Below are 25,361 nucleotides of genomic sequence, written 5' to 3' on the forward strand. Positions count from 1 at the left end.
TATTGTTAAACACCTTGTATTGTGCACAGAAGGTGCTGTATAAACACAGTCCGATTTGATTTAATTTGATAGTTGAGAATGGATGACATCGTGTGTGACGACACCTACAACCATAAAACAAAATGAATCATGGCGTCTTGTTAATTCTTTCAATGAATTCAAGACATACAAAACACGGGAAGTGTCATCTAGATCATTTGATGCAGGAGAAATGAAATAAAATACAGAAAATAGCATCGCAGGGTGAGTGTGCAGATCCTTTGTTTTGATTTTATCTTTCTCTTTTAAGCTTTGACTGAATGATCTGCAGACCTCCAAATGATGAACAGCCATCACAACCAAACACTGGTGCAGTGACATACATGCATACATTTATTGTGCAGAACAAGAAATAGTTTAGTAGTAAACAAATAAACAATAAGTAAATATAATTGTTTTTTCAATCAAATTTGTATGTCATGACAACCACAAGAGACAATTTAAAGCAATAAAGTTTTCAAAAAAGTGAAGAAATGCATTAAAACATTTACAAACACAACAAAGGAACAATAACAAGGAAAATCAGATAAAATCCAGTAGAATATATAATTTGATAAATAAAATAAATAAAAATAGTCCTCAAAATGATCATTACACATGGATTACTACATTTTGTGTAATCCCTGGCATTTAAAATATAGTTTGATGTAATTAATGATTACCTAAAGTTTACATTTAGATATCTGATGCACTCACTTACACCAGAGAGACTGCAAATTTGATCATTTTGACCCCCTAAAAATGTCAATTCAAAAGAGAGATGTTTGTCAGTCCTCTTCTTTTCAAGCACTGCTGTGTTTTGCAGTATTCCGACACTAGATTTGTACCTGAAATCATTTTCACATTTTTTTTTATACAAAGCACTTTTAGCAGACCTAACCATGTAATACAGCCTCGGGGCCAGTAGAGGCTGCCAGTCTACCTGACCTTTTGCATCTCAGTCTGTCCCACAGTAACCAACCCGTCTTTCTTTACACCAAACAGACAAGGCCTACTCTGATGCCGACCTGCAGGGCTCATCGTCGGACAGCGAGGATGAACTGATGGGTCAGTATCAGGAAGCGGTCAGCCGCTCCCAAGGCCTCCGCGGAGGAGCCAAGGCAGCCGCTAATGTCAAACATGCGGGAGGATTCAGCTGGGAGAGCCGGCAGAAGTACAGCCCGCTGACTGCTGATTACGACGGCTACAGCAGCGAAGCCTCGGCTGATGACGGTAGGTTCTGTATCTCTTACTGAATTAGAAAAACTGTACTCTTCCCTGCTATTCATATGCAGAGACATAGAAAATCATTTATTTTTCCAAGAACTTCTACTAAGGACGCCTCAACAGTATAATGAGAAGCTGCACTTGTTTAATAGATTAATACGGATATTCCCCCCCGTATCACTGCAGTATCAGAGTCAAATGCACAGACTCCAAACTAACTCACACAAATACACTACACACACACACACACACACACACACACACACACACTGTCAGTTAATCCAAAGAGGTGATCAAAGCGAAGCTCCTGTTCAGCACACTCTCCGTGGGAGGGTTATGAAACAGTCAACTGTCTGCATAATCTGCACAGCCGCAGCCTCGCACTTTCCTTTTTTCCCTTTTTTGACGCATCTCTGTTTCCCATCTGCCAGACTCACCATCACAAGGCGTTTACCGTGGTGGATGGAAGGCAGGTTTGTCTTTTTTTTATATTTCAGCATAGACCAAGTCACAGGAGAACACTTGCACTGACCTATTTGGATCAGTTATTCATCTGTCACAATACTTTGCTACAAGTGTGTGCTGTTGATTTATTTGACATTAGGAAAATTACCATACACACTTCATCTGCACCCTGAACATGAATCAATCATTCAGGGTGTGTAACATTTTTGACATCATATGATATACTGCAGGTATTGGTTAAATTGGATTCATGTGTTCAGGTAGGATGGTGCTAAAATGAATGAGGTGCTGAGAAATATTTTGGGAAATATCATTATTTACTTGATTGCCGAGAATTAGACAACCATCACGTCTGCAGCTAAATGTGCAGCAACAGCCAGCTACAGCTTAGCTTTGCATAACAACTCGTCTGGGTCTGTCCAAGGGTAGTAAAATACCAGCACCTCTAAAGTTCACTAATGTAACATGTAATATATTATGTGTTTAATTCATACAAAAAACATTAGTGAAAACAACAAGTAGAGTTTTCACTGGGAGTTATGTGCCGGACTATTTTAAAGTCTGGTTATCACTGCAACTTGACATTTTTATCCATCAGGTTTTGCATGGATTAATCAAATGAGACAAAATGTGTTAATTAGTGAGCATTAGATACCCCGGTAGGCAGATTTGTTTCCACCTGTTTCCAGTCTTTATGCTAAGCTAAGCTAACTGCAGCTTTATATTTATGGGACAGACGCGAGACCGGTATCCATCTTATAGTAAAACTTTCATTAAGAGCACGAATGGCCTTATGTCCCAAGACGTGGATCTATGTCTCTGAAGGAAGGGATAAGCAAATGCAAAATTGCATTTGATCTCTTATGAGTAAATGTTAAAATGACGGGCCCTAAACTAGACCAAAAAGAAATAAGGAATATTCAGTAAATAAATGTAATCTCAGATCTTGTGATTCGTAACCACTGCCTACAAGAGCCACTGATAGACTATCTATCTATAAGAGACACCTGATCCTTTTTAAAACAGTAAAGGTGATGATATCCTGCAGAACTGTATCAGACTCTAACTTTGTAGTTTTGTGTGGACATAAAAATGCAAATTTGAGGTCGTGTTTTACATCCTCAGACAGAAACCCTCCGTGTTTGTGTCTGACAGTGCTTTTCAAAGACAAAAACAATCTAATCGTTGCCAGGGTCGTCAGTTGTTGAATCATGTCTGAACCAGCTTTGTGTTATATAAGACAGTGGGTTCTGAGGCTGAGTGTCTGGCACAATCTATTTAAAGCAATGTTTGAATGTGTAGCTGAGGGATAAATTGTGCATGACATGCTTCTGACTCCATTAGTGAAGAAGCAACGCACTGTACAAGGTTGTCGTTACACAAGTGCTGCAGAAGCTGTACGTCTCGTCATAACCACTAGATGGTCCCTGTCATCCTCAGTTTGGGTTCAAATTAATGGTACTCAAGGGCTATTCAGTGATATCACATTTAAGCGTTTTCAGGTCATTTTAGTTGCATACAGACATTCCTGATGATGATTTCACTTTTGCAAATTTTCTGTTGAAGGAGATCATCTGATTGAAATTGGAACAGCCTGATTTCATTTTGAGACATGTGACCTTTAACACATCACTGATTAGTTGTTGTCCGCTTACAGGGCACATTTTTTAAAGCAGAATGAAACATGTGGCAGTTTTACCACAGTAAATCATCCTCTGATTATTTTTAAACAACAATGTAGTTAAATCAGAGAATAGAACAGTAGTTCTCAACCTTTTTGGTTTGTAACCCCTTAAAACAAAACATTGTTTACTCATGACTAGAGAATCAACTAAGAATTACTTTCATTATCAATTAATCCCCAGATTATTTTCTCAATTATTTGATTAATTGCTTTTTTTCCCTCTAAATGTCTAAAAATAGTGAAAATGCCTATTATGAAGTATTGAAATTGCCAAAAGAAGTGAATGCGTCGCCTTAACATTTATGCTGAATGCATGAATGAAGCTGAATGTTTAGCTTGAAAATATCAATGAAATCACAAACAAATTATCAAAATGAATTAATTTTGATTATAAGACTAATCATTTCAGCTGTATTGGTTACAGATGTCTACCACTGATCTGTTTCCTTGTTTTATTAGAGAATTTGTTAGTCCTAAAGAAATAAAAATAGTAATTAATTTATAAAAACAAATGCAAAGACTAGAGGGATGTATAAAAAGAAGTCTGGTTAATATGCATATTTGCTCCTATTCACTTTAAAATTAAAGTTAATGGTGTGTTTGCTACGGTGTTAATTCTATCAAAGAGTCCAACGAAGGTTAAAATGAAGGGCAACTGGACTTGGTTGAAGCTACTGGAAGACGTTTCGTCCCTTATCCAAAGGGACTTCTTCAGTTCTGACTGACTGGCAGGGAAACTCAGCTATTAACCTCAGTGGGGTCGTTATCTCGGGTCATCGATACCGCTGGTTCGTTAGTGTTCCTTGTTGCTGTGACGACAGTCGTTACAGTCGTTGAGACTACCTGTGGCCAAGACTGAACGACCATCGTTGGTATCTTCACCTGAGGCCAATAGCTTACGTTTGTTGAGTTTCCTGGGAAGTGATGAAAGGACAGCATTGTAAGTGGGGGATAAGTGGTGGCGTAGACCCCCTCCCCTGTTCAATGACGGCTTCTCAACCCTGGTGTAGATGCTTCCTTGACACCTCTTTCAAACCATCCATCTTCTCTGTCTAAAATGTGCACCTGGTGGTCCTCAAACGAGTGTCCTCTGTCCTTCAGATGTAAGTAGACAGCAGAGTCTTGACCTGAGGAGTTGGCCCTTCTGTGTTGAGCCATGCGTTTGTGTAGTGGTTGTTTAGTCTCCCCAATATACAGGTCTGTGCATTCCTCACTGCATTGGACCGCATACACTAGATTGCCACCAGGTGCACATTTTAGACAGAGAAGATGGATGGTTTGAAAGAGGTGTCAAGGAAGCCATCTACACCAGGGTTGAGAAGCCATCATTGAACAGGGGAGGGGGTCTACGCCACCACTTATCCCCCACTTACAATGCTGTCCTTTCATCACTTCCCAGGAAACTCAACAAACGTAACCTATTGGCCTCAGGTGAAGATACCAACGATGGTCGTTCAGTCTTGGCCTCAGGTGAAGATACCAACGATGGTCGTTCAGTCTTGGCCACAGGTAGTCTCAACGACTGTAACGACTGTCGTCACAGCAACAAGGAACACTAACGAACCAGCGGTATTGATGACCCGAGATAACGACCCCACTGAGGTTAATAGCTGAGTTTCCCTGCCAGTCAGTCAGAACTGAAGAAGTCCCTTTGGATGAGGGACGAAACGTCTTCCAGTAGCTTCAACCAAGTCCAGTTGCCCTTCATTTTAACCTTCGTTGGATAACTATGACCTGGATGACTGAGAATCTTCATAGACATCTATCAAAGAGCGAGAAAATGAGTAGACAGCAATACTTTGAATTGCATACATTGAATGTTTATCTAAGAAGCAGATCAAGCTGGATTCAAGACATTTTTTTTGGACAAAGTATATTACTGACTCGTTTTCTCTTGCAGTAAGATTATGTAGTGAGTGTTCTGAGAGAGAGAGAGAGTCATATGAGCCTGGCAGCAAAAATTTTAAATTGACTTGCTTTATTTATATGACAACATTTTAGTTAAGAAGGGTCTTGTGCTGGTTTTTGTGTGATTCAAATACTCTTAAAGGTTTAAAGGATTATATATATAGAAGTCAGGGTAGCAAGCAGATCATTTCTTTCTGTAAAACAAGAGTATGGAAAAATTACGTTTGCCGTTTATCAAAACTTTTTTGAATCATCCGATTATTGTGACCAGTCTACTTGTAATCCACACCACACCTGTAGCCAGGAGAGGAAGTGGAGCGAGAACTCCACCCGGGGCTGCACTTTGATTGAAAGTGCTAGAGGTTCATCATTGTCCTCCCTGTGGTAAGGCTTTGATGGCGCTGGTTTCTCACCACCAAGTCTTCATGGATCCCAGCAAGCTATCATGGATCAGCAATGATAAAGCGGTGACCTACCACCAGATCTGATACCAGGCCACTGTTTCCCTCCAAAACAGAAACATATTATTAGAAATTTAGACATAAGGCATTTCCATGATAACTGAGACGGAGTACACTTTCAAACAAGTTCTGGGGTGTGATTCCCACTGCTGCTTCTGTTTGTCTTCAAGTATGAAGAGTTTTATCCTCAGGACATATGTATTATACATGAGCAGGATTGTGCAGAGGCTGCAGAATCAGGCAGAGCGGGTGCCCCGGTGGCACCGCACAGCATCCCAAAATAGTATGTGAACAGTGAGAAAGAAAAAATCTGAGGTTTTTCTGGACCTTTCTTTCTTTCTCTTCTCTGAGGTTAACATGCTGTCATGAGCGCTGGGTGAGGACATTGTTACTAGTATTTGAATCCATACTCAGAATGGGCGGGACAACCCCGAAGTTAATTTAAGCCAGAAATTAACCGAAACCTAAAGGAATTCAAGAAAAATGTAGGCTGTGGATCGTTCCTTATGTAATGTTCCTTAGCTAACGCTAGCTAAATTACTACTGAATGTAACGTTATATAACACTACTGTTCTGCTTTTTAATGATTGTAATGTTGAGTAGAGACCCACCCAGATGTGTAACATAATATGTTGGTTCTTAAAGGGGCATTATGTAGTTTCCAGTGGCCACTAGCGGTGCGGTTTTAAGATCGCTACCAGGCGTGTGCTCGTACGCGTGCTCGCTTGAAGTCATGAGTGAGCGTAATCCGAAACACAACCACTTTCCAGCATGCTGGCTGTGGCTTTTCACTCACACATGTTCAGCCTCTGTTACTTCAACGTTCCCGTCTCAGAGGCAGATCAACTCCGGCGCGAGACACTGATGTTGTAACCCTACTGGTTTTCAAACTAACTGGTTGCCATACGCGTGCGCGTGTTGTGTGCAGCAGCTGCGGACTGACTCCATCCCCAGATTCGTCACACATTCACAAATATGTTCCTGGCGAGTTTCAAGTCGCATCTACTGCGGCGATCATGATTGTATAAGTGAGCACTACATTACAGCGACATACGAAAAAAGAAAACTGACTTATTTAAAAATCGCGTCAAGCTGGATTCGAACTCACCTGAGCAAAAGGTAACATCTACGTCTCGCCCAAGTTATCTGCGAGCTAACCCAACAATCACAGGTAAAAGGTTTGCAGTCACATATTGACATCATCAGGTGAAACTTTGGGCTGATCTAAAACAACTGGTTACCTTGAGCGATCTTACCTGTTTGTATTGGAGTCTGTGTTGTGCTGGGAGCAGGTCGTTTCTTAGTGTTAGCAGACTCCATGTCGTAAGTTGCAGTGTCGTCGCTGCTGAGTGCAAAGTCAGTAGACAAAGCCAGAGGCTCCGGAGCGCGCATGCAGGTGTCAGTCACTGGATTTCAGGAAAATCCGACCTGAAGCTTCAAATAGGAATACTTGCCTTCAGAGTTAATAGCCAAACCCGGCAAAAAAAAGGATTAATTTTAGTAGAAAAACTACATATAGTCCCTTTAATATTGTTGTCCTCTTTCTCAATAGTTAGGTAATACGGTGGTTTACTTTGAATACAACCTTCAAATGCACAACGCAAACCTTTCTGTCTTCTTCTTCCTGAGGTCACTTTTCCCCCCAAAATTATTCAATATTCCTCCAGGGAGTGCAGTGACAGTGGCAGCGCCGTGATAAATAGTTTGTCGGACTTAGCAACAGTAACAAAGGGGGCGTGGTTTAGCGAAGGGTCAGTTGAGCTTCAGAATTTACCCTTCGCTAAGCCACGCCCCCTTACATAAGTTTTGAGGACGCAGCCCATTACTGCTCACAAGGCCTAATTATTGACTACATTTCTTTCAAAAATGAGTTTCAACCAAACTGTACATTTTTGAGTAACAAGTTCAGCATAGTCTGATGTGGCAAACTGCTACTGGCTACTCAAGAAACATCCAGCCAACCAAAGGACACAATAACATCTCCTGAAACATTTACTAATACAAATTAAGGAGGAAGTCTTCACTACAGTGCAGTGCAGTAGTTTTATTAACAGCCAAATTCAGTTACACTGGTCGAGGTTCAACATATCGCTCACTCAAACCCACACATCCCATAGCTAGCGTGGATATTATCCTTACTTAGCATAAAAACCTGAAACAGGGGAAGAGCAAGCCTGGCTCTGTTCAAAGTTCAGAAATTAGCCTTCCTGCACCTGTAAAGCTCATTTTAATTATATCTCATTTGTTTTATTCGTACAACAACCAAAGTGTTAAAGGGTGTTTCAGCTGTGGCCCCCTGCTTAGAGTATTTTTTTTATCACACAAAAAGAAATGAAAACAACAACAATTTGTGGTTTTAGGTTGAGTTATATGAGGTAGGCAAATGCCAGCCAGTCTTGTCATCATAGTGAGGTTGCCAAGTGTGCCATGAAATAGTTAGTCTGTACTAAAACCTGTGCTCACCAACCCTATCTGGCAACCCACGCTATAGCCTAGAGTGCTGCACAGAGGTCACCCGTGTTGTTGGTATTATTTAATGAGATTGCTGGTAGGTGTACTTTTGGGCTTTGGTACCAGTCTTTATGCTAAGCTACTTACCACCTGACTCCAGCTTCAGATCGATATCGATCCTCCCGTCTTACTCTCGGAAAGAAGTCAAACACATTTTCCCGAGGTTGAACTTTTTCTTTAAGAAATTAAGTTAGCTGGTGAACAAGGGTCGCGATCATGTTCAAACAAGTGTTTTCCAGGGGTTTTTAGTTAAACACCGTGTAAATGCCATTTCAAAAGTGTGTATTCACAGTCATGTACAGGTCAATAAAAATATAATATTGAATCTATCTGTTTCTTAGTATTAGTGTAATTTATTACTCGTCGTTTGAATTGAATCTCAGTCATACTTTGCTGTGTTTAAATCTGGGAGATGATACTGCTCTTATAAACATTCATTTGACAGCATATTACATAAACCGAAAGAGGCGTTTTGCCCAAAGGGATTGGAGCCTTCACTGCTGCATTATAGATAGCTACTGATTGATAGTCATGATGTTGAATTTGCTTTGTGAAATGTTGATTTACTGTCTTGTAAAACTACAAGGTCAGATATGTTTCCTCCTTCTTATAGCTGTGTAATAGATAATAAAGTGCTGCTCCGCTCATTTGTCACCTAAGATATTTGTATCTGAGCTTCACAGTCGAGTTTCCCCACTTACAGAGGTACAAGAAGGCAAAACAAGGCGATTGCCAGTATAGAGGGGATGAAACTCTGTGAAGGAAGGGTGGGTTAGACGAGAGGAGGAATGGTAACCATCCCAATTAGCGGGCTGGAGAAAAGAGTAGTGCTTTTACACAGCAGCTTCCATCAAATCAACCGCCCCCGGCTCAGCAGGAAAAAAGCTGCTCAAAATGGATTTGCTCCTTTTATCAAGCCCTCCATGACACTTAGTTAAGACTTCTTTGCCTCCACCCTGCCACTGCAATGTGCGACTTTGAGGTGGTGTCTCACTGACATTATTAAGAGTGAAAGTTTCTCCCAAGAACTTGGGGGGAAGCTGGAATTACGTCATTATAGCGTTGGCTTCTTCCAAAGTTAGGAGACAGAAAAAGAAGATGATTTTTTCCCAAGTTATTTTCTCCTTCATCTTTTGTTTTCTTTCTTCCTTTTCTTCTTTTATTTTTTGCAAGAGACCGAGGTTTAAAGCACTCTTCGCCAGTGTCCCTATGGGAGTATTAGCATCGGCTGCTCAATTTTTGTGAATCCAAATTGGACAAGTGAGGCAGATTTGAGAATGCAGCTGACAACACTATTCAAGGTTCTTTATAAGTGTGGCAGAAACTCTTAGTATAGCCTCAGTCTTTGCTGTCCAGGCAACTGAATCATTTAGAAAGGTGAGACGCATGAAATCTGTGGCACATTAAGAAGCATTCAGTTCAGTCCTTTAATGGTGCATACCTGATGTTTTATTTCGACTGTGCATTCAAAAGATTTCTCTCACAGATTAGATTATCCTCATGAGGATGGGCAGAATAAGTTCCATTCGTAAGAGTGAAAATGAAATATATCATACATTACTTACAATAGTGTATGACTCAATGCTACAGAATTACATGAACCATTCTACCAGAAAATAAGAACATGAATATTATGTTAGCATTGAGGGGCAGCCACAGATTAAACTTTTTCTTTAATTTAGAGCCTTAGTGAATAAACGTGAATGAATTTACTGTGAATACATTCAGCCTTTGCTATGCTGTAATCTAGTGTAAATTCTGGAAATTCATTACAACATGGGTACATATTCTCTTTCCTGTTACTTGGCAGTGTTGATAACAATGGATTAACAACTTGTCTAAATAAAACCAGTACTTAGCAGATGTTGAATGTGGGGGAAGCTGCTTTTACCTACAGTGCTGCATACATCTTTACACATCTCACCAAAGCTAAAACTATATGTTTGTTGTTGGTTTTACATAAAATGTGTGATCTTAAGATCTTTTATGTGCTTTTCTCAGTTTTTCTTATGTTCATGTCTTATGTAAATCACTTTGAATTACCCTGTGTATATATATAAAAAAGATCTTGCCTTGCCTACAGTAATACCTGCGGTTCAGATGTCTACAGCTATGCCAGCAGCTCTGTGAGGCTGCACAGTGTGCTTTGAACTAAATGTTAATGCCAGTATGACAATTGAAAAAAAGAGAATGGGAAAGCTTCACACTCATGACTCATTTATTCATTTGTTTTCAGTGGTGGAAGAAGTATTCTGATCTTTTACTTAAGTAAAGTAGCAATACAGTGTAAAAAAACACCCCTTTATAAATCTTGCATTTAAAATCTTACTTAAATAAAAGTACTAACTTAAGTATTAGCATACAACATAATAATCTTAAAGTATTTAAAGTAAAATTATGCGTCATGCAGAATGGCCCAATGGATAATAAAATATTTATTTTATATTTATTATAATCAGTGATGCATTCATGTGTACATCACTTTAATTGCAGAGTACACAAAGTGTGACTGACTTTAGTGAATTCATATACTGCTGGGTAACTTAAAGGTTCAGTGTGTAATATTTAGTTGGATCTGTTGGCGGAAATGAAATATAAGATCCATAACTATGTTTTCAGTGGTGTATAAAGATCTTGCATCATGAATCGTTATGTTTTATTACCGTAGAACGGGCCATTTCTTACGTGTAGCTGGTTGCAATTTGCAACCTTCACCAGTAGATGGCACTAAAACTTACACACTGAACCTTTAACCTGTAACATTATATTATCATTTATTAGTAGATTTATCATTTTTGTATGTGTAATCTAAAAATGCAAGGTAAATATCTAAAGTGACTAAAGATGCCAAATAAATGTAGTGGACTAAAAAGTACCAAAATGTATGTAGAAAGTAGCATAAAATGGAAACACGTTAGAAATAGTATAGAACAAGTAACTCAAAATGGTACAGTACAGTACTTGAGTAAATGTACTTAGTTACATTCCACCACTCTTTATTTGAACAGAAAATGACCTTCTTAGGATGAATAAGAATCCTGATCCTGAGGAAGGCAGTTTGCTGAAATGTCAATATTTATGCATTAAAATAAAAACATCAATTTTATTTTTTGATAAATATTATTATGTCTGTTATTGTGATCCTTGATCTTTCTCCTGACTTCCTTCCAACCAGCCAACTGTATCCAGAGGATGAGACGAACACCGCCGCTGGATGAGCTTCAGCCACCTCCGTATCAGGATGAGAATGGCTCTCCACGGATGTCCTGTACACTGTCGGACCTGGGAGACGCCAAGTGTGATCTGTCCCATACCAGTGGCAGTCCCCACCTGTCCTTTGGCAAATGCCCTAGTGAGGGAAGCGACGGCCACGAGACTGAGAGTTACCTCAACAAGGGCTACGAGGAGGACGTACCCAGTGACAGTACAGCTATTCTCAGCCCAGAGGTAAATACCAGCAATACAAATCTAAAAATGTATATTACGGTTTTTATTGCACATTGAACATGTCTTCGGTTTCTTTAGGACATGTCAGCTCGTGGATCAGCAGCTCAGCTCCCCAAAGGTTATGAACCAGATCCACTTGCAAAATATGGCACTCTGGATGTGGTTTTTGACTATGACTCAGAGGACCAGCAGCTAGCGGTCACCATCATGGCAGTATCAGATCTTCCCTCTATAAAACGCACCGGCAACATCTCCTGGCAGGTCCACCTGGTGCTGCTGCCCACCAAGAAGCAGAGGGCAAAGACAGGAATCCAAAGAGGCCCATGCCCAATCTTCACGGAGACCTTCCGCTTTAGCCATGTGGATTCAGAGATGATCAGCAATTACGCCATTCGATTCCGTCTTTACAGCATGCGACGGATGAAGAAAGAGAAGGTGCTCGGGGAAAAGGTGTTCTACCTCACCAAGCTTAACCTTCAAGGCAAATTGTCTGTGCCAGTCATATTAGACCCATGCTGTGCTCTCCAGGTAAGTAGGATCAAAGAAGGTGCTGGCTTTCAAGTGCTCTCTCAACACCTCACTAATAGCTCTTCTATGATGATTGATTTTTCATGTGATTGGATTACATTTTCAGGGAGAATTTAAAGATCTTGTTTTACGAAGCAGCTACTTTGTGTTTGTCTTGTTGGTTTATTGTGTGAGTCAATCAGGAGAGACTTCATCTGAATGAAAAATGGAAATGTGAATAGTCACCATCGTGACATCATGGTATTTAAAGTGGTTGGTGAAGCCGTTAGGTGACTAGAATCTGTTCCCCCCAAGTGGACATAGTGATTGTGACGTCACCCATGGGTTTGTGGACTGCCGTTTTGAAGCCTCGAGTTTGGCTGTTAGAGCACCGCCATGTTGATTTTTTTCAACCAGCAGCACCGGGCACGACCATGTTTGGAAGAGACTGTGCAGCCAACAGCTCTGTGTGGAGCTAGCTAGCATGCTTAGCTAGGTGCATCTGTAATTCACGTTAACGTAATTTTAACCGGGATAATAATTTTGTCTAGCGAAAAACAGTCTTAAAACTAAATGTACTCACCAAAGAAAGTCAACAGCCAACTCCTAATACGCTTTTTCTACGGCGCTGGTTAAATTTACACAGTGCCGTGGGTACGAGTCATTCTAGCCTGATTGATAGGTCACCATGGTAACAACTTGTCAATCACAGATAATCCCGCCCTGAAGCAAACACTGCTTCAAAGCGTGGTTCAAAACGTCAATGTCACAGTGAAGCGAGGCTTCGGTGCGTTTCACCCCTGTTTCGACAGGTGGCACACCTGCCACTTCTACACTTGATACACAGTGTTTGGAACAAACCACACATCAGCCTCTAACTCATTTGACACACAATCTTTTGATTTATTGGAGCGACCTGCTGTAGGCCAAAACATACTTTTTGCCAGCAACAAATGTTCCATGTCACCAGATTTTTCCAAGGCTGGGGATGTCAATTATGAAAAAAAAAAAAAAACACTGAATACTTCTGAATAAAATTCTTGACATATAACAAATGTGAGACATTGTTCCATTTTTCATTTATCATTATATATATATATTCTTGAAACAACTTAAACTTTACTCAGTTACAGATTTTTAATCCATTACACCTCATCACTGCCAGCACTCATTATTAATTATTATTACACTAGGGCCTATATCTTTCCTGCTAATTATCATTACACATCTGTTAATAAGCTACTGTGTAATACTGTAGATATCCACATTTATTACTATATTCTTAGATTTGTATACTTTATTATATTCTCTACTCACTATAACTTCAACTTTATTTCTATTCTGTTTAGGCTATGCGAGTATCTGCAACAAAGAAATCACCCTCGTAGATCAATAAAGTATTTTCATTGTAAAAATGGATAGGGTAGTGAAACCCCTACCAAGATGTGTTGATATCAAAAGTGACCAGTCGTTGTCACCGTGGAGATGGGTGTCGAAGTGTTTCGAAGCCTCGACACAATTCCGGCACAATTGCTTCAAACGTTTCAGTGTTTCATAAAGCCTCGCTTTGCCCATCACTATCGAAAACCGTATTTTCCATACTATTGCCCTCGGCAGCTGGGGTTAGGGTATATTTGGTTATTTCATTGCCGTGATAACGTTATCACAGCAATGAAATATATAAATGTATACTATATATATATACACACACACACACACACACTATACACTCACCTAAAGGATTATTAGGAACACCTGTTCAATTTCTCATTATCTAATCAACCAATCACATGGCAGTTGCTTCAATGCATTTAGGGGTGTGGTCCTGGTCAAGACAATCTCCTGAACTCCAAACTGAATGTCAGAATGGGAAAGAAAGGTGATTTAAGCAATTTTGAGCGTGGCATGGTTGTTGGTGCCAGACGGGCCGGTCTGAGTATTTCACAATCTGCTCAGTTACTGGGATTTTCACGCACAACCATTTCTAGGGTTTACAAAGAATGGTGTGAAAAGGGAAAAACATCCAGTATGTGGCAGTCCTGTGAGCGAAAATGCCTTGTTGATGCTAGAGGTCAGAGGAGAATGGGCCGACCGATTCAAGCTGATAGAAGAGCAACTTTGACTGAAATAACCACTCGTTACAACAGAGGTATGCAGCAAAGCATTTGTGAAGCCACAACACGCACAACCTTGAGGCGGATGGGCTACAACAGCAGAAGACCCCACCGGGTAACACTCTCCACTACAAATAGGAAAAAGAGGCTACAATTTGCAAGAGCTCACCAAAATTGGACAGTTGAAGACTGGAAAAATGTTGCCTGGTCTGATGAGTCTCGATTTCTGTTGAGACATTCAGATGGTAGAGTCAGAATTTGGCGTGAACAGAATGAGAACATGGATCCATCATGCCTTGTTACCACTGTGCAGGCTGCTGGTGGTGGTGTAATGGTGTGGGGGATGTTTTCTTGGCACACTTTAGGCCCCTTAGTGCCAGTTGGGCATTGTTTAAATGCCACGACCTACCTGAGCATTGTTTCTGACCATGTCCATCCCTTTATGGCCACCATGTACCCATCCTCTGATGGCTACTACCAGCAGGATAATGCACCATGTCACAAAGCTCGAATCATTTCAAATTGGTTTCTTGAACATGACAATGAGTTCACTGTACTAAAATGGCCCCCACAGCCACCAGATCTCAACCCATTAGAGCATCTTTGGGATGTGGTGGAACGGGAGCTTCGTGCCCTGGATGTGCATCCCACAAATCTCCATCAACTGCAAGATGCTATCCATCAATATGGGCAAAATTTCTAAAGAATGCTTTCAGCACCTTGTTGAATCAATGCCACGTAGAATTAAGGCAGTTCTGAAGGCGAAAGGGGGTCAAACACAGTATTAGTATGGTGTTCCTAATAATCCTTTAGGTGAGTGTGTATATATATATTAGTATATAGTGTTGTATGAGTCAGCATTTCTAACCAACATGTGGAGCTAACATTAGCTAGCTAAAGTTGATAAAACTTCTCAGATGTAAAAATCAACATCTGCCTGCTAAAAAAGAGATGCCTGCTTTTGTTTTAAAAAAAGCTTAGAATTTCAAATTGTAAACAGCATATGTGCTGTGTGAGAATAGAAATCTTGACACGTGTGTGTATAGCAGTGGAAACTCTGGGGGCAGGGATTAGCGAACAGTTGATTGCCAGACATAGCTAAGTAGTGCCATGAGCATAATAATACATTTGTACACTGAGTTTTGCGTATGCAATTGAGAGTGGTAGAAACTAAATTAGTAATAGGAAAGAATAAACATAAACCTTCCTGATATTGCATCAGATTGAGGTACATTTCCTGTGATTTTTGTTGTCCATACCAGTGAGCAATTTTCTGAATGTCTGCTAACATTTTCAGGGTGGAGAATCCCAGGTCAGCCTCTCAGATATGACATGCAGTGAAAGCGCCTCATCATTCCAGTCAGTCAGTCAGACTTCCACGCCAGAGATCCTCGTGGGGCTGGTGTACAACGCCACAACAGGACGTCTCTCTGTGGAGATCATCAAAGGCATTCATTTCAAAAACCTGGCCGCCAACAAGCCACCCAGTAAGTAATCTAAAACGTTTCATTTCAGCCATTTGCCAAAAGAGCAGTGAACAGTGTAAACTATTTGTTTGACCTCTATCAGATGGGAAAAGGACAAGTCGAGCTTGTGTATAGGGATTTATGTTTAGGCAGCCTTAGACAATATGTAACATAATAACAACAGCACTCTGATCTGCTTCTGCAGCAAATGCACACAACCAATGATGCTGCTTTACTACAGCAAACAGAGCATGCCATACAGGCCACCAACTTGTTTGTTGCATTCGCCTTTTAAGTCACCTTTATAGTATATTGTCAGTATACTCATTCATTCACCTTAATTTTGTATATATTGTAAATGGAACTTGCACACTAATAAAAAACGAGGAGCTTGAATGATTCTTGGAAAAATATGTGATCAATCAGACGTGAAAGACACGTATTAGGTATATATTAAATAAATGCTATTTGCTTTCATTCGTCCACTTATTATTGAGGCAGACAGAAACTATGCACAGTTGAGAGACAGTCCAATCTATCTCATCTGCCCTACCTGTTTTTTAGTTCGATCCCTTATCTCCCTCATTTCCCGATCAGCCTCCTCAGTCAGTTTCCAGGGATCCGAGCAGCAAGTTCAAACAAAAACTGCCTCTTGTTGAACTTTGTGCAATGTCATTGGCCTTCTGACCCTGTTTCTCTTTCCTCGTATCTTCTGCACCTGAAATTCTGTCACCCTACTACCTTTTTGACATTTTGGTCCGTTGTTTTTCTTACTGCTGTCCAACCCTTGTTGTCAGATGGGCTGTTCTGTTGTCTAAAACACTTGATAGGGGGACAGGTTTATATTATCAGAGGTGAGTCTCTGTCCTTGCCGCAAAGTGAGGTGCTGTTGCTGTTGAATTCTGGACCATTTTATACATACTATCTTCATGGATGCAGTCAGTCAAACAAAACATTTTCCATCGGTCAACATTTGTTCTTTTAGGCTTACCTGGTTTGTATAATAAATATCTGTAAAAAATGTTTTCACAAAAACAGATTGTTTATTCTTCTTAAAGCAACAGTTTAAGATTTTGGAAAATAAGCATATTCACTTTTTGGCTGAGAGTTACAGCTGGATTCCACTTAGCACGGCTGCGATGTGGCTGCCAAAGCTGATCACGGCCATTCCAGACAATGCTTGTGATTCCACCAGATGAACCTTGGCACATTTCAGAAGTGTCCCACTCTGCTCTGCAGAGAATACGTGGCAAGTCTATTTTTGATGGAAATCACGTCAAGCAGCACAGAGCAGATGAACTGGGCAAGAAGTCAGACACAGAAATAGCATAGAGAATCTGGTCAATTTTCAAAATAAAACACCTTGTGCAGACTCCCGATCATATATCAACAATAAACACAATTAAAACAGACAAAAAAACAAATGATCTACGTTGCCTTAAATTAAGGACAAATTACCAAATAAACAAAATCTGAGCAAGTCAGTAGATACAGGAAGGCAAAACGATTAGCTTCTGAAAAGCCCTTTGTGGGGTGTGAAGCTGTGCAGAGGACGGAACACAACCGGGTCAGAGAATTGTACCCAGTAGTAGAAGTACGAACTACATGGGCAGGAAAAACGCTCTGCCCCTGAAGCATTTCTGAAGTGATTCTGGTGGAATATGAAACTTTGCAGAGGGTGGAACAAAACCACGTTGCAGCTGGAACATTCCCAGTGGAATCCAGCTGTTAGATATGAAGATCTGTACCACTTTTATGTTTGTATGGTAAATATGAAGCCACAGCCAGTAGCCCGGCTTGGTTATCTTAGCATAAAGACAGGGGGAAACACCTACCACGGGTGCTGTCTGTTACAAAATCACTGTTGGCTGTTATTGCGCCTAGCCAAGAAATAGTGCGGTGCATAACACTCGTGATGCTTGACATTTTTACGCTTCGGTTTTGTTTGTAAACAAATGAGAGATAACATTTTAATTAGTGAGCTTTGGATTGTCCACTAGGTAGCAGGTTAGCTGTTTCCTCCTGTTTCCAGTCTTTATGCTAAGCTAACAGTCTCCTGGCTGCAGCTTCATACTTAACAAACAGCAAAAAGCCAATACTCTTGTACCCCAAGAATAAAAACTGGTGCAAAATCAAAATTACTTGTAAAAAGGGGCCATAGAAACTAAAGCAGTTACTTCACATTTCCATTTCCATTGTTACTCCCACACACACACTTTTCAAATTCCAACACTTATCCATGAAGATAGTTGCTTGCTGTAATCCTTGTTCCCTTCATTTCTGAATGTGTACGTCTTATTATGCATGCAGCTCTCCAATACCTGTGTCTTGTGTTTATGTCCATGATGCCTGAAAGTCTTTCACGTTTTCACTCAGAAGTAACACTTTTCATGCTACAGTAACTCAAGGCGGTTTGCTTAGTGGCTGATGGCCAGCTAGAATGAAATGTTGTGCGTCACTGACTGCTGGCTTTATCCAAACAGTTCACTTGGCATGCTTTGGGAGCAATTTTACATTTTTCAGTTCTGCTTACAGCACACAAAACAAAAACAGGACTTCTGTGACAGAGTAGAGCATAAATATTCATTTGAAAGACACACTGTACTGTCCTCCCATTAATTGCTGTGTTCCTTGTATTCATGAATGTCTGTAACTAATGACTAGCTGCCAGATTTTGATATTGTTTGTGAGCTCCTGAATAGCATATCCACATACTGTATAGTCTTCAAATTACATTTAGAAAATAGTCACATCTGGTAACACTGAAAAAAAATCTTTGTGCAAAATTCTTATGAAGGTCTTGATTGACTTTGTGCGTCTTACAAAGTGGAAAGAGCGCAGTGAAAGATGCAGAGCAATTTCAAAGCTCCTTTTTTATCACTTCAAAACAGTACCAAGCCGACAAGTCAAGTTAATCATCAGTCGCAGCCCCTCTCATTCAGCAACAATACCAAAGAGCCATGCATCACCGCTACTGACCACTTAAGACATCCACAGCTCTACAGAGCCCATTCAGCAGCAGTCAAAAAAGAAATCAAGGCTATTTTTTTCACTGTGCTTTTATGTCAAAGAGAGCAACTGAATGTGTGATTCGAGGCGGTGAGCTAGGCGTTGGAAGGCAGCTGGCACTCGACAGCATGAAAGCCTCAGCAATTCATTCCTTATACTCCCCCTTAGACAGGAACATAATACACAGCATTATTATGGAGTATGGTTGTAGACGAGGGGCGAAACACTCTCAAAGACCCATTGTGATTGCCAGTCTTGCCTCGTTTACTTTCAGCTGGATTTGTGGCTTCAGTTTATATCATGATTTCTGCATGGAAATGAGGGGTGAATAAGGAAAGCGTGAATGCTGAATCACTTGATAATGGCAGTGTTTTTCCTTTTCCTTTTTCCTCGTTGGGATTAAATGAATGAGATTTATTGGGAATGATTTTTTGGAATATGCACTGATTGACAGTAAAAGAGAAAGGAATGAGCTGGGAAACGTCACACAGACCAAGATGATCAGTAACAGTACTGCTCTGTACTAAACCTAAATGCTTGAACACTGAAACAGAAACATGATTACGATCTCTGTTTGATTATACGGATCTTGAGGTAGATTCATTTTTTGTGATCCAAAAGGTTAATAATACCACTGTCATAACGTATTAGAATTTTGCACAAGTTGCTTAGTGTAATTTTTTGAACATTCTCATTTATTTGAGGCATGCAGAAGGCAGGCTTTTCCTCCAAAACATGTGACTCACGTTTTGGAGAGAGCAGATTTTGGGACACTGCTCTGGGCTCTAAAAGTCTGTGCACATGTCATGTCATGACACGGACATTATGTCAATGTCAGACAATATAATAGAGGAGGGCTTTCTTGATGAGGAACATTCATCTGTTTTAGAAGAGGCTCCTTATCCTCTGAACAGAGGCAGACGTATTTCTAACTTTTTCTTGTCCATTTGTATCATCAGCGTTATCCCCTACTTCAGGTTAGACATGCAGTAGTTGCATGGCAACAAGACTGAAGTAACGCTCCTTGCACCTTTTGAGTCTGTTATCAGGAACAGTCACAGCTGCACTTTGTGTTGGATCAAGAGAAAACTTTTGGTTACCAGGGTAACCCCAGTTCTCTGAAAACCAAGTGAGTGATCTCACTGTGGGAAGCTCCTTCTGGCGTGACCAATCACGGAAGCTTCAATACCACCACATCCTGAGTTGTACAGGCAAGGCCGTTACACTTTATAAACGACCTAGTGCCCTACCCTGCATTCTCTCGTGCTTTCCTGTGAATATCATCAAGCTCCTCAGCTGTCCTGATGTCTGGATTTCCTCTTGATTACCACGTACCCTGCACACACAAGCAGAGCAGTGCTGTGAGATACCTCACTTGTTTTTCAGAAAAACGGGGTTCGTGGGGATGCCCAACTAGCAGCGGCACAGATGTCACTAACAGAAATGCCCCTGAATAGGGCCCCTGAGGTGGCCAGACCCCTGGTAGAATGAGCCTGCAGGCAGTCACAGCCTTCCCTCTGTGAGAAGGGGCCCAAGATACAAAAAGCTGGTTACTCTTGCTAAATCCCCAAGTCCTGTCCAAATAGATGCATAAGGTTCTTACGGGATAGAGGGAATAATCTGCTTCTCACTCTCCTCTGTAATAGGTGGTGAGTGAATGGCAAGCAGCTGCAGCTTGGGGCAGCTATATGAAGACTGGCAAACCTTAGGCTCAAAAGCGGGATTAGGGTGCAACATCAGCTTCCCATAGCCAGGGGAAAAATGCAAGCAGTATGCATGCACTGTATCTGTTTTGCCGACATCAGTGCCAGCAACAAATGCTCGAAAGGCACTGAACACTGAGAGTGCCTCCAAAACAGCTGGCAAGTCTCAGCTGACGGGCTCACTTCAGAAACCTCCTTAGAGAATGCTCTCCAATTGGCACATTCCTAAAACCCATGTGGCAGGCTGAAATCACTGCCAAATAAACGTCAACGGTCTATGGGGCCGATACCAGGTGAAGTACTTTGGGGTTGAGCATCCACTCGCCTTAGAGAGGATTTCCTCTGGGGAGCAAATCTGCCCCGCTGTTTTAATGCACTTGGGATGTGCGCCGCACGTAATGACAGCAGGTGCTCATTATCACACTCCACACCCTATCAATGAACCATCCTTTGACACTATTTTCTTTGTAGCCATTGTTCCCAAGGGGACGCTGGAGGTGGAAACTACTGGGTCACTCCAAGAGCTAGAAAACCTTCACCATTTGACTGAGATGGTGTCATACGTGCAGGTGTAAGGAGGACACCTAGCATTGGAAATCTGGCATCCTTAACAACCCCAGAGGCCATCAGCCTCCAGCCCGAGTTCCACCGGCGAAACAGAGCAAGGTGCTGGCAGAATTTCTCTGAGAACTTTCCAGTGTGCTTCCTATATGTGAAAATAAGTATTTGCGGAGGTGGAAGTTGACTGGAAACGTGACTGTGGTTTTGCTGCAAACTGAAGCCTGTAACCCATGGCTACGATTGTAAACACCCAGGTGTGAACTGCGCAGGTGCGCCATTCTTCTGCTTTGACATGGGCTTCAAGCTCCAAACTGGAGCAGCTGTGCCCTCTTGTGGTGACAGTATGCCTTGCTTCTCCCTACTGAGTGATCTGCTGGGCCGCAACATATGAGCGGGATGAAGAATGCCATTTTCATCATTCTCGTCACCAACGACATCCAAGTTTATTATCCTCATCCTCATCCCTGCCTTTTTGCTCGTCCCTAGGCAAGTTGGCTTTTAAGGTCTCTGACACTCTCAAGTGATGCTCCAGAATCCTCACCAGCATGGAGCAGCTCACAGATCGGAGTCCGTGAGTAATGCCTGGGCATTCGTAACATAGGCGTTGCAAAGAGAATGAGGGTCTCTCCCTGAGATGGTTAACCCACATGCAGCTGGGCGAGGGTTGAACTTGACATCCTTAACCTAGCTGCCACCAGCTTAGAGTATGCAGTGGTTGCCATTAATAGCTGAAAATCTTGATGGCTAGCAGCAGTAAGAACAAACACACATATCTCACCACCATGTGCTAGACTCATGGAAGGTCTGCCACAACATGACAACACCTACCTGAAGCAACAATAATTACATCCAAAAATCCTGACACCAGATATCTGGAGTGGTGATGGCGCAGTTGATAAGACACATGCCTCTGGTGTGAGACCCGGGTTCAATTCCCCACTGTGACCCATCCACCATTGTGTCCCTGAGCAAGACACTTAACCCTTAGTTTCTCCAGAGGTGTGCGACCTCTGACATGTATAGCAATTGTAAGTGGCTTTGAATAAAAGCGTCAGCTAAATGAATAAATGTAAATGTAAATATCTGTGCTCTGTGACTACCTTGATGGACATGGATTTTATTTGTGTAGAAGTGCAGTGACAGAGTGGTCAGGACAGTTGAGGAGCTTGAATGACCTTTGAGGCAAGGGCGTTTATAAAGGGGAACAGGCTGGCCTATACAACTCAAGATGATTGGTCTGTCTCCTAACGGACGTGGTGGTATTGGAGCTTCCATGATTGGTCACGCCAGAAGATCCTCCTGTAGTGAGATAGCGAGCGAGGTTTGAAAGAGAACCGCATCCTATGTGGTGATGATCGTATATGCAGTGACATTATTACAAGAAAAAATTATTTGTGAGGTAAATGTGTCATACTCTTTTTTCAGTCCTATATTGTAGTTCTGTGACTCTTGTGACACTTCTGATTGGCCAAGACCTGAAGCATGTTACCGGGCTGTTGTCCATATATGGAACACCGGCTCTGTCTGGCTCTATATTTCGTAGAACGGAGCCGTTGGTAGAAAAAGCAGTTCAAAACAGAGCGTTCAGAACAGGAGGAAATCTGCTCACAGAGATTTCTTCTAAATACTGTAACCTCGTTGTTTGAAACTTTGACCATGTTTAACATGAACATCCAACATTGTAACGTTGTAGAAAAGTCATAAAATGTGGAAAAGCATAATAGGTCTCCTTTAAGGAGAATACACTAGAGAAACATAAGGATTTTGCACAAATGATCCATTTCTCAAGTCAGGTGCCGGATATCTTAACCAGTAGAGAACACCCTAAATGTTTTAGCATTGCAAGCAATAATTTTTCATTTCAGATAATCATTTTCACTCTAATTGTCCACTCCTTCTTGCCCAGATACATATGTTAAGCTTACCTTACTGAACTCCATGGGCCACGAGATGTCCAAGTGTAAGACATCCATCCGTCGAGGTCAGCCCAACCCAATCTACAAAGAGACGTTTGTCTTCCAGGTAGCTCTTTTCCAGCTGTCGGACGTCACACTCATCCTCTCCGTCTACAACAAGCGCAGCATGAAGCGCAAGGAGTTGATTGGCTGGATTTCGCTAGGCCTCAACAGCTCTGGAGAGGAGGAGCTCACCCACTGGACTCAGATGAAAGAGTCTAAAGGACAGCAGGTTTGCCGTTGGCACAGTTTGCTGGAGTCCTAACAGCATGAGAACAGTAAGTGAAGGAAGTGTGTGAGGATAACTGCACAGAGCAGTTGTCATCCAAGACAAGAAATGGATAAGTTCAGTGGGATAGAGGAATGTGACAGACGTCCAGGGAATCAGTAGTGATGAAGAAAGAGGAACAGTACATGTGTCTGCACATCTGAGTTGTTCAACTTGGCATAGCATAAGCATTTTCATGGCACTGTTTTTAAAATCACTGACAGCCACTGATTAGTCGTATGGCTAGTAATGTCATTTTTTTCATGGATTGCCTTGTAATGACCTTTAAGTTTCAATAGATGGCACTGTGTTTTTGTCTGTTGTACTAGTTGAGCTGGGACCTGTTTCAAGAAGCAGGTTCTGGATAACACTGTTGAATAAATTATTGTCTGATAATTGTGTGTACGCACACCTCCAGCTCAAACAACTGACGTCAGGATTATACTTAATCTTATCAGTTCACAACTCTTGTGCAAGGCTCCGGAAACATGGCCCCCCTCTTTTGTTTTTCTGCTTGTGTACCGTACAACATGTTCATGTCATGAATGTAGTTCTTGAGTTGACCAAGAAAATAGTTTTCATTTAGAAGACAAAACAGGGCATGCATGGCCACTTTTCACATAACTATTAGTTATTTTCACCTTTGTCATGGACTTTGCACCACCATTTTTAAAACCTGTTTTCTTGTTCTTTCTATTTTTACCATGTACAGAGTGGTCTCGCATGAACTCAGCAGTTTCCACTGAAGATAGGACAGTTTTGGTTATATCTCATGAGAAATACATTTCTCTATTTGTGTTCTTGCGCTTTGTTTTTCTCTCTGGTTTCAAGTGGGCTGGGCTTAATTTGAAAAAGGTGACATCGTATTACCATGCACCAGTCAGAGTGTAGCAACATTTGAATCAAAATCTGATGACAGTTTTGGGATTGCTTGCGTATGTTACCCCAAACAAACAAAAGTTCTATTTCCACTGTTTGACTGCTGCTTAGTCATTTATAAACGAAAATTTTATGTTATAGAAGTAGTACTTTGAATTTTTTCATGTTATGAGAAAGCACACCAGTAAACAGGGAAGCACCAGTGCCATGCTCTGCCCACATCATCAGGGTACTTTTAGCACTGGAGCTGAATTTCTCCAGATGTCTGTTGTTTAAGACAGAGGTGTGGCTGCATTATGTTATCACTGCTATCTACCCTGTTTGTCACAATCAAATCATTGTATGTGGGCTGGAAACAAAAGACACACCACTGCTTCGGTCCAGGTAAGACACTAGTGAAACAAGTTTCATACATGAGTATGGATCAAATTGAGGTTAAATCACCATGTTGCTGATTATTGCTTTTAAACCTTAATTCTCCTCATCTCCATGTGTCTACTGCAAATTCATAGCAATTATATGTTGCACTCAAACGTGCAGGACTCTTTGGGGACAGGGGCTTGTGGAAAGATTTTTTCACAATATATTTTTATTTTAAAGGCCTAGGAAGCGGTGGCCATTTTGGATGGATTTCCAGAGAACTTGTGAAGAAGTCATTTGGAGACTTGAGCTGAATTACTACACTTCAATGAATCCCTCTCAGTCGACACTGCCGAGGCAAAAAATCACACCAATTGTCAAGAACCTCAGCTTGAGTAAACACAACAACAACTAAATAATTTTAGACATTTTTTGCCAGGCAAATAACATGTATGTATATTACTTGATATCACTGACAGTGAAAGTGGAAAGCTTGATGTTGACATGAAGTTGAGCACAGACATAAGCATTTCACATTGTTAGATATTTTTGGAAAACACCAGTGTGTGTGGAAACACTGACAGACTGAGACATGTTATATATAGAAAAGTGTAGTAGTTACTGTGGTGGTTTTGTGATCTTGCGTTGCTACCCACTATTCAAAAGTTACACAGAATGTTACAGAAGGCATATTCAGAGAAATTTAATGCACCTTTTTCTTGAATAAAAATAACTTCATAACACATCGCAGCAGTAAAGCTAACAGGTGAGAAGAAAATGTGTCAGTTATTCTCTTTTACCTGCTCTGGTGCTAATAA

The 25,361-nt window shown here is 41.1% G+C and overlaps 1 protein-coding gene across 1 annotated transcript in view; it reads left to right on the forward strand.

Annotated features, from left to right (window-relative positions):
* syt14a (synaptotagmin XIVa) overlaps positions 1 to 23,301 on the forward strand; it is a 32,685-nt gene extending 9,384 nt beyond the window's left edge. The window contains exons 3-8 of the mRNA XM_038729828.1: positions 1,024 to 1,251; positions 1,677 to 1,718; positions 11,450 to 11,721; positions 11,800 to 12,249; positions 15,640 to 15,829; positions 22,988 to 23,301. Of these exons, the coding sequence (XP_038585756.1) occupies positions 1,024 to 1,251; positions 1,677 to 1,718; positions 11,450 to 11,721; positions 11,800 to 12,249; positions 15,640 to 15,829; positions 22,988 to 23,301 (1,496 nt within the window). The remainder of the gene's footprint in view (positions 1 to 1,023; positions 1,252 to 1,676; positions 1,719 to 11,449; positions 11,722 to 11,799; positions 12,250 to 15,639; positions 15,830 to 22,987) is intronic.
* The last annotated feature ends 2,060 nt before the right edge of the window (positions 23,302 to 25,361 follow it).

This window comes from Micropterus salmoides, unplaced genomic scaffold (assembly GCF_014851395.1).
Source record: "Micropterus salmoides isolate LMB-PRFRI ecotype aquatic unplaced genomic scaffold, ASM1485139v1 Ms_hic_scaffold_19, whole genome shotgun sequence".
In the NCBI taxonomy this organism is placed as follows: domain Eukaryota; kingdom Metazoa; phylum Chordata; class Actinopteri; order Centrarchiformes; family Centrarchidae; genus Micropterus; species Micropterus salmoides.